The 15,132-nt window shown below is 40.2% G+C and overlaps 1 protein-coding gene across 1 annotated transcript; it reads right to left on the bottom strand.

The window, feature by feature from the left end:
- Nucleotides 1-684: 684 nt before the first annotated feature.
- Nucleotides 685-13,438, bottom strand: ap1s1 (adaptor related protein complex 1 subunit sigma 1). Its single transcript, XM_013267700.3, has 5 exons — nt 13,234-13,438; nt 10,836-11,014; nt 4,964-5,072; nt 3,510-3,647; nt 685-3,073 (listed from the first exon to the last, which is right to left on the bottom strand). Exons 1-5 carry the CDS (start codon nt 13,234-13,236, stop codon nt 3,026-3,028), a joined length of 477 nt encoding a protein of 158 aa, XP_013123154.2. The 5' UTR covers nt 13,237-13,438; the 3' UTR covers nt 685-3,025.
- Between the last annotated feature and the right edge of the window lie 1,694 nt (nt 13,439-15,132).

Below are 15,132 nucleotides of genomic sequence, written 5' to 3'. Positions count from 1 at the left end.
TAAATATTTAACTTCTTTACACTGACAGAAAGGAGCGTTTCATTGGTCCGGCCCCCTTAAGATCAACATTTGCTGTAGATCCTGGTGGTGTGGATCAGTGAACCAGTGTATCCATCACTCCGGGCATACAGCTTGATGTCATCCCTGTAGAGGAGGTGGCTAATAATTGCTCAAGTCCTTGGCCAGCCTGTTTGATGATCTGGCTGAAGGGGTTGAGGCCTATGCAGAACAGTAGTGTGGGGCAGAACATCTCCTTGGTAGATCCTGCACTAGAAGTTGACCTCTAGTGTTCGCCACATCCCCATCAAATTCCTTATGGTCCTGTTGATCTTGTACAGTTAGAGGAATCCCAGGATCCTTGAGTGAGGCACTGAGTCATAGGCTTTCTTATGGTCAATCAAGGGAGTGCACAGGTTGGTCAGTCTTGTCTTACAGTCTCTGGTGACTGCTCAACCAGTAGCAGGTTTTCACCACTCTGGTGTTTCTACCGACTTCTGTGTCATGTATTGAACCATGTGCCTGTTCATCTTAGTCGGTACGATGTCTGACAGGATCTACCATGTGGTACTGAGGAAGATTATTGGCTAATAATTGGATGGGACCCTTCCCAGGATTATGACCCCAACATAGCTCACTGGAACCTTCAACAGTTTTAGTAAATTCTTTTGTAACCAGTGCCATCAGTATATTTTGTAACAAGCTTGCAAAGCTCTGACAGCTCACTGGTTTTACATAACATGGGATGTTCCTTCATTGACACCTTTTTATAGGCCATCAGTTGGGACTTGGGAATTAGCCGATAATAATTTGCACCTGGCGGCAGGAATGCTTTCTAATAACAGAGATTTCAGCTGGTGTCATGGGTTCCCACGCTTTGTTGCACCTTTGTGTGTTCAATACTTTTCCCTCGTGTCATTTCTAATTGTTACATAATTTATGAACATCTATGGTTGGATTCTTTGCCTCTGTGGACTGAATTGGCTTTTACCAACATCTGGTAAAAAAAATTAATGCCAATAGCACTTCTGAAATATATTTATTCATAAAATTGGTGACAATTAGTGATACAGCAGGTGAAAAAAGTATCTCTTTATCATGGTACCTGGTTGTGGGTGGGATATATTACCAACATTTGGTTCTGAAAGTTAGACGCCGGAAAAATGGGCAAGCTTAAGGATTTGAGTGGAACTGAATTGACCGTGGTGCCATGGAAGAAGGTAGCCTGGTCTGGGAATCATGCTTTCTGGGAATGGCCAGGTGGTTGTGCATCGTTGATCTTGGGAACACTTGACACCCGGATGCATTGTAGGAAGACGGCAAGCTGGTGGAGGCAGTATGATGCTTTGGGCAATTTTCTGCTGGGGAACCTTGGGTCCTGTCATTCATGTGGATGTTACTTTGACATGTACAGCCAACCAAAGCCTTGTTGCAGACCATGTACATCCTTTCACTGAAATTGTAATCCCTGATGGCTATGGCCTATTTGAGCAGGATAACCCTCGCTGCCACAAAGCAAAAATGTTTCAAGAATGGTTTGAGGAGCTATCTGTTTCTAACGTCTTGGTGCAAGATATGTGTGTGTGTGTGTGTGTGTGTGTGTGTGTGTGTGTGTGTGTGTGTGTGTGTGTGTGTATATATATATATAAACTGTAATCGTTTTAGCAGTTTATCTATTAAGAAGTGCATGATCCTGGAATTTTGTCAGGGATATCAGCCTGGACAATTTTCAACTTGGTCAACTGATATGGAATGACCCGTTCCATTACTGACCACTGCTCATTCAGCAAAAGCCTGTTTTTCACACAGATGTCATACTGAAAACTAAAACTTTGTAAAACATTTACAGAACAATAAAATGTAGTTAAGCTAGATAATTCTATCTGCCTTGTAATTTCACTCCAGCCCAAACAAGTACCCACTGCACACAGAATGTCTCTTTACCTGTGTTCCTTCTCATTCTAAATTGCACTTTTCCTAAACTGCATATGACATTTCCATCTCATCAGGATTACACACTCCGCACATATCAGTGGTTCATATGTAAATAAGATCCTTGTAGCTCTGATGTCATTCTAAAATGTCTTTGGTTTATTTTTTACTATCAGTTTATCAATGTTGTGCAATGAAAGATGGGCCAATAACAAGTATTCTTCATACAATCTAAAAATATTAAACACCTGAAATAAACATGATATATTCAGACATATCTTGACAGCACCAATTGATTACCTAGTACAAGAACAATTTGAGTGGAGCCAGAAAATTAAGAAAATTTCTAATTCTTGTAATCGTTTAGTTTTTAATTTCTTCACTGTTTTATGTAGCGTCTGCATTTCTTAACATGGGTTTAAATATACTGTACAAGGCAGGAACACAAGCCATCATACGAGCGACCGTATTATCTAAATAACAGAATGACATTAAATGTTGTTAAATGTATGTATAAATTAAGTGTTTTTTCCCCAACTTACCATCGTCAATGCTTTAAAATTCACTAGTAGCACTTGTAGTGACATTAAATATTTATTACAGTCTTACTACTCAAGTGAGACCATAGTCAGTACCTGACAAAGCTTCATGATAGAATGTGCCTGCTCAACCAGTTTCTGTATCATAGCCCAGTCACACTGCAAAATCACAATATTGTGATAAACATTCAGCAAAATGTTACTTTGCTGAAGTGTAGATAACCCACAGTGTCTACCACTGTGGGTTATTTTCTTAGCTGGACTCTGCCTTACCCCTTAAAAAAAATATAAACACACAACTCTGGCAGCCACGTTGAAGTGACCCCCCCCACCCACACACACACACACACACACACATACACTACCACCCACCCACCCAGAGCTACAGGGCCTGGCACTGCAAGTTTCTTCCACTAACTGAGTCTCTCCCCCAGTTAAACAGTGTATACCAGTCCCCATTCACATATACATAGTACCAGTACTGTCGAGTTGATGCATGTTCTACCCTACACTGACCCACCCCCTGCCTTCTATATTTCCCATAACGCTGCTGTGGACTATGCCAAGCCCATCTCCTCCAGTACACTCCTCGGTGATTCGTCCTCCTGAAAAGATAAACACAAATGGAAGACGCAACTTAAATTACAGACAACAAATTGTTCCATTCACATTGCATGGAGCCGTCACCTCTCACAGGCACAAGTAGAAAAATGCCATTTATATTAGTATTACTGTATTGTATGCAAAAAATGCAACAGTTAGGGCTAGCTGACTCAGAGTGCAGGCAAAAAGGAAACTTTTACACAAAACTGTTTTTCACCGACCAGGGAGGAACAAAAAGACACAAATTTACATATGCAGAGTGTACAAACTGCACAACCCCAAACTGAAGTTAGTCCGGTGAGCATTACCACAACAAAATGTGGACAAAGTCTCACAGTCAGTCCATGGTTTGTGACTGACGTTTCAGTGATAACTCACAGGTCAGTAACTTTAACGCATCGTCTTCTTGAGTCACGTAAGCTCTGAAGCCCAGCTTACCTCCTGCAGTAGGTCAGCTTGTTCAATCGCTTTGAGGACACTCTTTTTAGATGTGTCCTGGATCTCTCCTCCCATCAGGAACTCATCTAAAATGAAGTAGGCCTTCTCAAAATTAAAGATGATGTCCAGCTCACACACCTACACATACACAAAACACCACTCTTTACCATGCCAAGTCTCAGAATGGTCTTTCAACTTCTCCGTTGGAGTTTCCTTTTTCAAAGAAACAAAGTTAATCCTCTTAAAGAAGAAGAAAATTATGTTTGAATTCACATCGTGCATACATTTTAGCAAGTAGTCATTTCTTCATCTTTCTGACAATAATAATTTTAGAAATGTATACATAATGATACAAAGAGTGACTGCATGTATTATATGAGTACATATCTACTTAAACCAACTATGGATAAGTTGCTGTACTAAGAATTATTGTTACTCCTGGACAAAAAATTAATTGTTTATAAAATTCAGGTCCCAAAGTCAAACGAACACTGCAGCATGACTGAGTTAAACACTGTCTAAATTCTTTCATCTTTAATAAAATGATCAGTGATAAAATGATTGCTGCTTTACCAGGTGTAACAGACAAGTTTAACATCCAGGCATCCATGAAAACAGAGTTTATGACGTTTAACGGAGTTAGAAGTTAGCAGGAAGTTAGCTCGCTAGTTTCCCTGTAAACATACCATGCTCTGACTGAGAGAGTTCTGAAAAAAAAAAATCAAACTTACAGCTCTGCTGTCACTATAATGAAGACAGAAAAACCAAACCGCAGTGACCTCTGTAGGGTTACTGAAGTTGGGCTAGCTGAAATATAATGGTTTGCTACATGGTGGCTAGCTACAGAGCTATGATCAACACAATATAAAAACATTAGCACAGTGAAGCTGGAGGATGAAAGATACATTTTTCCCTTCAATAAAAATTAACATGAGGGTCCCTGTGGGCAGAGACAAATGCAATCGCATGGCAGGAAAAAGAGGAAAAAACAAGGACCAAACTTCAGTCAGGCCTTATATAATGTATCCACAACACCGGTTAGTCATTAATATACTGCTGCATGGTTTATGTTACTCGTTATGAAAAGTTCCTGATCCTCAGCTTCATGTTCCCATTCCAATCTTTATTTGCCTCAGAGTGATTATTTTCTGACTCATTCAAATTTTTGGTGTCTGAGCAGCTGGGCTGTAGTTACATGGTAAGGTTTTAAAACTGAGCTTCAAAAAGTGTTGCAGATGAATAGTAGTAATAAAAACCCAGACAGGTCGACAGTGATCACGGACTATTTTTAGTGGCTTGTTCAGATTAAACAGAACAAGATGCAAAGCATTAAAATGTGCCAAAAACACGTTTGGACCCAGAAGCAGGGTTCATACGCCATCAACTATTTTCTTCCTTCAAAATAGTTCACATGCAAATCAGGAAAATCACATTAAGATGCACATATCACTTACACTGCCAAAATATTTATCCAGCAACTCTACGAAACGGTGTATAACTTCGAGTGTGATCAGCTCATTGTCTTGCTCTTCAATGGCACAACAGAAATAAAGGCTGGCATACCTGCAAGACAATATACACAAAAGCAGAAACAATTTTAAAATCCTACATTGCCTTGTTCTCAAGTTATCGCCTTCACTAGGATTTACAGAAAACTTAACCTCTGACCTTTATGCTAAGGTCACTGAGATTGAAACTCAAAGATTCACCTATGGTATCAATTTGAAAACCCAATGTCGCCTCGTTCTCAGGTTAACAGACAAACCAACGAGGCCGCAGACTGCCTGCTGTGAGATCCATTTAAGACTTTCTGCCTCAAAATTCGTCACAGATTTTTAAAAAAAGAAAAAAGAAGAACAAAAACAAAAAAAAAAAATTGTACAGCGTACAGTCGGACAATGACAGTTTACCAGACCTTTGTAGGGCTGCCAGACAGCACAGAGCAAGCATGCAGAGTTCTTTCAGTCCAATAACCTGTGTTTGGGTGCTGGCCTATGAAGTAGCATCTGTGTTTTAATCAGTCACTCATCCCCCCTGACCTTGTTGACTTGCCTGATTTTGTCATTTGCCCACGGTAAGTGGGCAAAATTATTAAATCCTTAATTCTGCTTTCTGTTTTAAGTGCATTGTTTGCCAAGTTGTGTTGTAACATCCAATTTGTGCTTGAGTTTTGGTTATTAACACATCAATATCTCAATATTATATCAATATCCCAAAGGCGTTCTATTGAATTAAAATCTGGTGACAGTGGGGACGATGAGAGTACAGTGAACTCATTGTCATGTTCAAGAAACCAGGTGACCGGTGACTGGGGGAGCCATCATCGCAGGATGGGCACACTGTGAGCATAAGGGTTGGATGGGGTCAGAAAAAAATACTTGGGTAAGATATATTTTCTAAATGATGCTCAACTGGTACTAAGAAGCCCATTCAACACCTGCCTGAACAATTCATAGAATGCAGGATAGCCCCATGCTTACATACTATTTATGCCAAATTCTGACCCTCTCATCCAAACGTCAGATAAGAAACTGAAGTTCAACAGACCACACGATCTTCTTCTTCCCTATTTTGGTGAGCCCGTACAAAGGAATGGCACCCAGTGTGGTCTGCTGCTGAGCTAAAACCACTCATGAAGCCAATCTAAGGGAGGGAAACAGTGAGAAAAGGCTGAGGTACGCCAAATTACACAAGAACTGGAGAGAAAAATCAACAGGTCTCATGGTGTGATAAATTCAAATTTTCTACCACACCTTGGCTCATGTGATAACACATGATTAATAGTGGGTCAATGACCACCTCCTAAGGATCCTAGTCAGATGCCTGAACCAACTCAACTGCCTCCTTTTGATGTGGGGTGGGGGTGGTGGCTCTCAAAATGACTGTACTCTTCACCTGATCTGTAAAGGCAAGGCTAGCCACTCTTCTGAGAAGCCAATTTCTGTTGCTTGTATCCAGCATCAGTAGGGCTGTGCGATATGACCAAAATCTCATATCCCGATATTAAGACATCTATCGTCCGATAACGATATAAATCACAAAAATGTAACATTTTCTCTAAATTCTGTGAATCTTGGGCAGCTTGACTTGCGTGAAGTGTTTCCAGCTGGGCATCGCGTACCTGGAGTCGAGTCTTTTAACTGATGCATGAAACAATACATTTTTAGACATAGGTTGTAACGGCCGCCGTTTTCTTTGTGAGTATTTATTACACAGCGTGCTGCGGGGAAAAGCCTGTTCTAACGTTTGAGTCTAAGGTTTATTTTTTAACACCTGACGGCTCTTTTTTGCTTCTCATCTGTAAATACTCTGCATCTTTCTCGTGATTCAGTTTATTTTGAAAAGTCTCAACAGGATCTTGAGCTTTATTGTGAAAGGTTTATGTGGAAAATAAACAAGCGGACACGCCGTGGTTTTACCGTCGTTGTTGCTAACGACAACGCATAAAAACAAGCGCTTGTCCGTCTGTAATGTGGTTATATTAAATATAAGAGAAAGAGAGAACTTTAGGAAATTAATATAGCCACTACAGTGACCATCAAAATAATCAAAAAATATTGCCATAAACAGTTTATTTTGCAACACCACGAAACAAACGATAGCGTAAAATGAAACGACAGACGTTTTTATATCGTCATCCGATATATATCGTTATATCGAACAGCCCTAAGCATCACCATCAATGCAGCTGCAGCTCAAATCTCCCACTTCCCTTACTCATGAACAACACCTACTTTAACTCAGTCAGCAACTCGTCCCAGCCCTAATGGGCACTATGACCTTTTCCAGCTGAGAACCAAGGCTTCAGATTTGGAGGTGATAACTGTCATACCTGCCACTTACCACTCTGCTGTGAGGCACCCCAGTGATCTAAGAGACCACTCCATGATGAAGGCCTGTATCATCCACAAAAAGCAGAGTTTTTTCTCTGCTTTTTGAGCAAAGATGGAGCCCTTCTGCTACGACTATAAATTCTGTCCATAAAAAAAAAATCTAAACGGCATCAACGACAAAATGCAGCCTTGGCGAAGCCCATCAACCCCTGTGAGTCCAACTTAGTGCCTGCAGTACAGACAAAGCTCTTGCTGCAGTTAGACAGCAACATCCTATACTTCAGCAGCAGCCTCCAACATGATACCCCCCAAGGGACATAATCGAATGCCTTTTCCAAGTCCACAAAACACATGTAGACTGGGTGGGCAAACTCCCACGCACACTCAATTATCCTTGAGCAGATAAAGACCTGATCAAGCATTATGTGCAAGGAATTATTTCCACTTATTTTATTCCATTTATATTACTAAACATCAAGCAAAATTGCCATTGGTACAGACTTTTCTCATGCCAATTATAAAAAAAAAAACTTTTAGCACCAAATCACAGCAACAGTTGCCTCAAGGAGAAACTCCCTTTGAACAGAAAGAAACATCCAGCAGAACCAGGTTCAGGGAGGGGGAGCCATTTACCACAACTGACTGGGGGTGAGGGAAGGAAGAGCAGGCAAAAGACAAGTTGTGGAAAGAGCCAGAGGCTAAAAATAACTAGTGATTAAATGCATAGTGGTATATAGAGACAAGATGAAAAGGAGCAAAGAAGAAACACTCCGTACATCGAGGGAACCTCCCAGCAGCTTATTGGTCTGCCCATAACGGAACCGAGAGTAGAGACCGAAACGAAAATTCCCATAGTCCGCAATAGTCCAGCCTACAAGTGATAAATGTGTGAACTAGTTTTTCAGCACTCTGAAGCTGTGTCTCGATTGAGGGGCTCCATCCTTCGGAGGATCCGGCCTTTGCGGTCTATGTGGGCCGGGTCCTCCAAAGACCGAGAAAGCCGGAAGTGAGCGTTTGTGAAATTGGACAGTCTAGCCTTCAGATTTGCGTCACCAGCTGTCTCGGTGGAGTTTACTAAACTCAGCCGTCTGCTCCTTGCTATCTAAAATATAATATGACATTGGCGTAAATTCTCTACCATCTCACACTTCTGTTATTCAGTGTTATGTTTGATGTATATTGTAAAAAACTTTCACTTTAACCTCAGCCAAACCGATTTACTCAGGAACAAATAAAACACTGAAAAAAGCCAAACAATAACATTTTTAAGTTATCTGAGTGACTAATATATCATTTCTTCTGATGTGAGAGTTCTCAAAAGGAATAACATCTTTCTGGAACTCTGTTGTGTTATGGTCGGACCAAAACAGTAGCCCGACCATAACACAAACGACAGTAGAGACAATATAAGCTCCTTCACCGTAAACGGAGCTTCAGTAAGAGCAGAAGCTGTTGCAGTTCTTACGGGCAACCTTCAACTTTGTATTCAGGAGCCCAGACGATATCTGGATGAGGAAATGATCAATAGATGGGAATTTCATTTATCATGTATTCCATGGTCATCATGTTGTCTGTGTTTATTCCACAGTTGTTGTACCAGATCTTTGGCCCTTGTTGTGTAGGGAAGCAAGAATTCAATCTGTCCATGCTGGCATACTTTGTCAGTGTAAAGACATTCAGCTACAAATTTAAATTTCAACAGCACATCTTACTTTTTCTACATGACAACATTACAGAAAAAGTTCTGGTAGTTCACTGCCCAGACTGTCCTGTATTTACGAAATGGTTTTGTTTTTTTGATTGATGAAAAATGTTTTGTTTATTTTTGGGAATGAAAATTTCCATAGTAGATAGTGAAAAACAGGAAAGTTCCTGTCAATTAAATGTTTATGCATTACTTTGGTGTAGCATGAATGGCTGTAGAGGAAGTCTTTATCAACAGAAAAAACTGTTAGAAATTATTATTATTAAAAAAAAAAAAAAAAAAAAAAAATACAGTCAAAAGTTCAAAAATCCATCACGTTCCAAAGACTTCCAGTGGGCTGAATTGGTGTTTTTGCTGGATTGATTCTGGACCCCGGGCCTTATGTTTGGCACCACTGATTTAGTCTAGTGTTAGACTATACTTGTAGAGGGGATGGTTTCTTTAGTGATGGTCAAGGGTGGTTCTGTACCACATAAGATGGTTGTTGTTTCATGCAACAAAGTCTCAGGGACAATGCTTCTTTGGTGTAATTTCCTTCCCTTCACCGCAGCTGAACTTGTCTGGTCTGTTAAATCTCAAACCAGCCCTTTGCAGGCTGGTTTGAGATTTAACAGAGATTTTTTTTATCTTCAGTAGATGAATTTCCTCTGGAACTGGCATGCATGTCATGAGGGAGTCTAGCAATAAGTCTTGAACCATGTGACTGCAGTTCGATGTGGGCCTTTTTCTCCAATTGATATAGTATGCCTTCCAAAGCTCTGACGCAGAAAAGCAAATGTTCTAAAGCTTGTTGTGTCAACACTGTGGACTCAGCCATTAACTCTGCTGGGTGTGGCAAAGCCAGCTGACGTGGCTGGCCATAGTGGGAAGTAGGAGAGGCCACTGTGTCACTATAGGAGTATGCAATGTGTGGGGCTTCTTCAAATTTCAAATGACTCATAAGAATCTAATAATGTAACATTCAACAGAAAGACCTACTGCATCTTCTAAATTAAGTTGTTTTCCTTAGGCATAGCTGGTTTAAGTCCTTAAGAGGTGTTCTCCAACCGGGGAAGTCAAGGGAAGCAGGCCAGATTTGTAGCAACGTGCCCTGATGGTAAGAGCTCCTGGCAGTTAAGGCAATGCAAATCCAGCCCATGGCCCTGGTCATCGGGGCCACCCATATTCCTCCACTGATCACTGGAGCTCTGTAGTTAGAGCTCAAGGACAGTAGTTCACCCAATTTGCCAATGCAGATTGTTAGTTCATCTACTTGTTCCACCAGTGGGGGCTGGGCTGGCAGTGAAAGACCATCTACCACTGTGGTGGACGTGGGCCTATCGTCCCCATCTATACGAAAGCAGCTTCTCTTTCCGACAGACATTAATTTTGATGAAATACTCAAATACGTACAAATATGTAATTTTCCTTCCCACGGTTTCTTTCTTGGAGACAAAGCACTGCCACATCTCATCTTTTTTACATGTTTAATACTGCGTTACTAACATTCCTTTTTAAAATTTCTAAACAATAAAGGCTACTGCCTAAATGTATCACAAGTAAATGAACCTGAGAACCTGGCACTGGGATAAAGGCACTAGTGCATTTCTTTACAGTTTCTTGATAATTAGTGAAAAATCAACAGCAGTTCATAGCATGAAAGAAAATGAAACTGTAAATATGTACACTAGAAGCAACTGTCAGTAACATTAAAATGAGAAAAGATGAAAATAGTGTAAAGAAAGTACCACAAGAAGCAGGTGATGCTGTGATGAGTACAAAATGCAGGACTGCCCATGGCACTTTTACCTTTTATAGACAATCTTGAGGTCGCGCCATTCTAGAAAACTGCACATCTTTGGTTTGCGGGCCAACACTATCTGCATCAGCTCCCTGACCATCTTCTTCTTGTCACGCTCAGCTGTGGCTGTGTACCACTTCTGCAGTCGCAGCTTGCCCTGCCGGCTGAACAGCAGCATGAAGCGCATCTACATGCAAAAAAGACAGTACAGCATTTATGAGAACATGTATTCAATGTGTAAGTATATGTCAATACATAAATGTGACAATTACAATTATTGGTCCAGTACAGGAACTTTTCCTGTTAACTGCATTCTTGTGACCAATTATGAGTCACTTCATCACAGTTTTTTATACTTTGCTCTTTTTGTAAACATTATTATCAAGTCTGACATCATTAATCATTTCTGTGATCAAATGCTCTTTCAATTCCCAAAAGCAAAGAAATACTGGGACGTCATTAAGAGTTAAATATGGTCAAAATTATTTCAGCTCCAATAAAATAATCAGTGCGCCTGCCCAAGTGTTCCAACATCATGACAAAGAGGATAAACAGGAGGGCCCTCCTATTAATAGAGGCAGATGCCATTATATGGTAGGAAGAAGACACCAAAAACAGATAATTTGGTTAGTTATCAACATCTTGCCATGTGGTCTGGATTACTTGCTTAGAAAAAGTTCTGGTTCAAAGTTTAATACACAGTGAAATCTTAGTCAGCCCAAGAGAATCAAATCCTTGGTGACCCATAAACCACAGTGTACACTGAGTTTTTAGAAAATTAAACCATGTCAACAGTGCACATCTTTTAGAGCACACGGCAGCTCGTGTCTGCTCAAATAACAAAGCAGCGCACCATGTTTGAAATCCAGCACAATAGATGCTTGGACTGAGATGTGCTGCATTCAAAAATCAAGTCTATGACATTTTGTGAGACTTTAACTTGTGGTAAACATTTCAGTAGACATATACTGCAAAAAAGAGAAGAGCATGCCAAATTGTTTTCTCAAATGACAATAAAAAAAAAACCTTTCTAATCTCCACTTGGTGTCTGATTGTTATCCCATATCTACTTGGTCCAAGGGAGTGTCACAATGGAACAAGTAGGGAGTTAAGCCAGCATTATAATCTAGCCTTTTTAAACGATATAATGTTAAAATGAACCAGTCAAACCAAACAAAGAAATAAAAACAACTTCAGGGCTTTCTATAATAGGCTATTTAAATTCCAGTTCACTTATCCCATGCCCTCCAAATCCCTCAGTTGATTAATGCAATTTCTCTCTGATACATCCCGAGTACACTACTGAAAAAACACAAACTGCCAGTTCAAAAGTAGTAGGTGAACAAAGTGGAGCACTCAGAAGTTGAAGAGTCAGTTACCTTTTTCAGGTGCTGGGAAGACTGAATTAGGACTAAAAGCAAAATTAATAATGAATTTGGTCACTAAAGACCTGCACTAGGACGACAATCTTTATATATTCTTTTTGAAAGTCTATAATAACATAATGGCCATGGCAAATTTACACTCCTGTTGTATATGGCGAGTGTTTCATCTCATCATCCTATGCTGTTTTCCCACGCCATACTGGCAAAGAAAAGGGAGGAAGTGACATCAAATGTCTATAATATTTTGGTTTGATATTACCTCCAGACATAAACGTCATGTATTGCATTTAAAGCACTTAAAGCAAACACTTCAATCACATAATGAAACCACAGATATAAACTTATGCTGTAATGTGTATTACAGGTATTTTAAAACTTTGCAGACATGGCAATACTAATCCAGCATATCACTTATTATGTTTACTTCCATCTGCCTGCTACCAGTCTACAGTCTATTTGGCAGGCATGACTGTGGGAGGTATGGTTTCATAAAAGATGAATGTTATTGTTTCATCAGTCTAGCCAGTAACAGATGTCACTGTAGCAGGTAATATTAAGATCACCAGTCATCTGGCTCAAGGTTTTGGCCATACAGAGTTCCAAAAACAATTGAGCTGAGGTTAAGCACAAAGTTAGCCACATAATGAAGCCTATTTCATTACTTTATGTAGGCTGGCAGAAAGTAACAAGCACGCCATCACCTTCGTTGCTGACGATAACTAAAACCTAAAGATAAACGAATTACCTGCAACGAGGGCAGTCACACTAGTTTGTCCCGTGTCTGTCATGCTAAAGTTTGACTAACATCACACAGACCACAAGCTGCACGAGAGCTATATACAGCGTAAGAAAGATGAAGTTTCACAGGTTATGCTGGCCTGTTAGCTTGCAAGGCTATGCTGACAGAAGCCAGGTGTAGTTAGCGCAGGTGGTGACTTCCTGGAATCATACACCTTGATAGCATTAGCGTAGCATACCCTCCACATACACTTTTCCCTGCAAGTGAGACGTAATAACTTACCATTCTGTGGGGGTTTTAACGTTTGTGTCTCGTTACAAACGGACTCTACTCCCTCGTTGCCCACTCAGACCTACACCCGAACTAATGCCGAAAGTTCATTCCCGTGTGAGGTGCTCAACTACTGCGCTTGCAAAAAGCGGAAACCCTTCCACGATCGTTGTTTCTGCCAAAGCGCTTCCACATCCGAGGAGCATGCGCACTCCGGCACGTCTAACATGACGTTTATGATTTCGTCTCACTTCCGGAGGGTTCGAATGATTTTACAGTGTATCGACTTTAGTGTTACATCCTCACTGTGTATGACTGCGGATACTGACTCCCTGGTATAGCTTTCAAGTACGGACCTTAAAGCGGATAACCCGTAAGTTAGAGGGGAAATGCCATGTCACCAATTTAGAAGATCTCCATGTTGCCTGGAAAAAAAAATCTGCTCAAAAAAAGAAGAAAAAAAAAAAAAAGAAAATCGGTAGGATTTTTCATCGTCATCATTCATTAAACACCGAAAAATCCCAGGTTTCTCTTCAGCACTGTCAGAGCTCTGCTGAGTCAAGCATTCCTTTAACTTTAACTTCATTAATTTTTTTTAAAAATGAAATTTTATCTATTGAAGAACAAATACTCACAACCATAGACATACTATTATTTTAAGCTACTTTAAATGTCATTTATATTTATTTATATCTGTCTGAAATAACTTTAGTAATGGCTTCCTCCAGGTCATCAACGTGTCCATTAGACCCCATTACCCATTCTTACCAACTGCTCAAACTATTACAATTAGTAAATGCTTTAATCTTGAATATGATCATCTATCTCTATTAATAGGCTATGTGCAATTAAGGTGGCAATAATTAAACTATTACTTAAAAAGCAGTCACTTGATCCAGCTGTCTTAGGTAATTATTGACCAATCTCTCAGTTGTCAAACAGCTGACAGATCATCTGCAGAGGAATGGTCTATTTAAAGAGTTTCAGTCAGGTTTCAGAGCTCATCCCAGCACAGAAACAGCTTTAGTGAAGGTTACAAATGGTCTTCTTATGGCCTCTGACAGTGGACTCATCTCTGTGCTTGTCCTGCTAGACCTCAGTCCATCGTTAATACTGACCACAGTATTTTATTACAGAGATTAGAGCATGCCATAGGTATTAAAGTACGGCACTGTAGGGGTTTGAATGATATCTGTCTGATAGACTCTGTTTTTTCTTTCATGTAAATGGAGAGAGTCCTCTTTACACACTAAGTTTAATTATCCAGTCTTTAAGTGATGACGAGATGAACCAAACTGGGTTCAAACTACTCTGTGTTTAATAAGGCTGTTGTGTTTTTAGTTTTAAAGTTTTTTTTAAAACTTTAATTTAAAGTTTTAATTTTTTCTGTTTTGTTCTATTTATTCTGAACGAGCCCCTAAAATGTCAGTGATCACTTTCAGCCTCTCTCAGTTTTTATTACCACTGTTCATTTTAAAGCTCAGTTTTTAAAACCTTATGATGTAACTACAGCCCAGCCCATGCAGCAGTATACACCCTGACCTTGTATAATGTGTGTGTAGGGACCAACACATACACTGCATTTAACCCATTCACCCAGTGAAGCAGTGGGCAGCCACCAATGCAGCACCCAGGGAGCAGTGTGTAGGGACCGTACCTTGCTCAGGAGTACCTCAGGGTAGCCGTTCAGTGGATTCAAACCCCCAACCTTCCGATCATGGGGCAATCACTCTACCTACTGAGCTATCTCTGCCCTATCCCTGAAGTTTGGTCCGTTTACAGCATCCTGCCATGCGATTGCATTTGTCCCTAACCATCGGGAACCCTCACGTTAACTTTTATCGAGTGGAAAAAAGTTTTATCCTCCAGCTTCACTGTGATAATATGTTTATATCATGCTAACCATAACTG

The sequence above is a fragment of the Oreochromis niloticus genome, linkage group LG3 (assembly GCF_001858045.2).
Source record: "Oreochromis niloticus isolate F11D_XX linkage group LG3, O_niloticus_UMD_NMBU, whole genome shotgun sequence".
Classification (NCBI taxonomy): domain Eukaryota; kingdom Metazoa; phylum Chordata; class Actinopteri; order Cichliformes; family Cichlidae; genus Oreochromis; species Oreochromis niloticus.
This window is presented reverse-complemented; position numbering and strand designations above follow the sequence as displayed.

Excerpts from the sequence above, each read along its gene's own strand:
- ap1s1 (XM_013267700.3), bottom strand. Across the intron at positions 5,073-10,835 it reads CTCAAGATTGTCTATAAAAG|GTATGCCAGCCTTTATTTCT; the intron begins GTAAAAGTGCCA and ends ATTGTCTTGCAG. Across the intron at positions 3,074-3,509 it reads AAGCTGACCTACTGCAGGAG|GAGGACGAATCACCGAGGAG; the intron begins GTAAGCTGGGCT and ends TTATCTTTTCAG.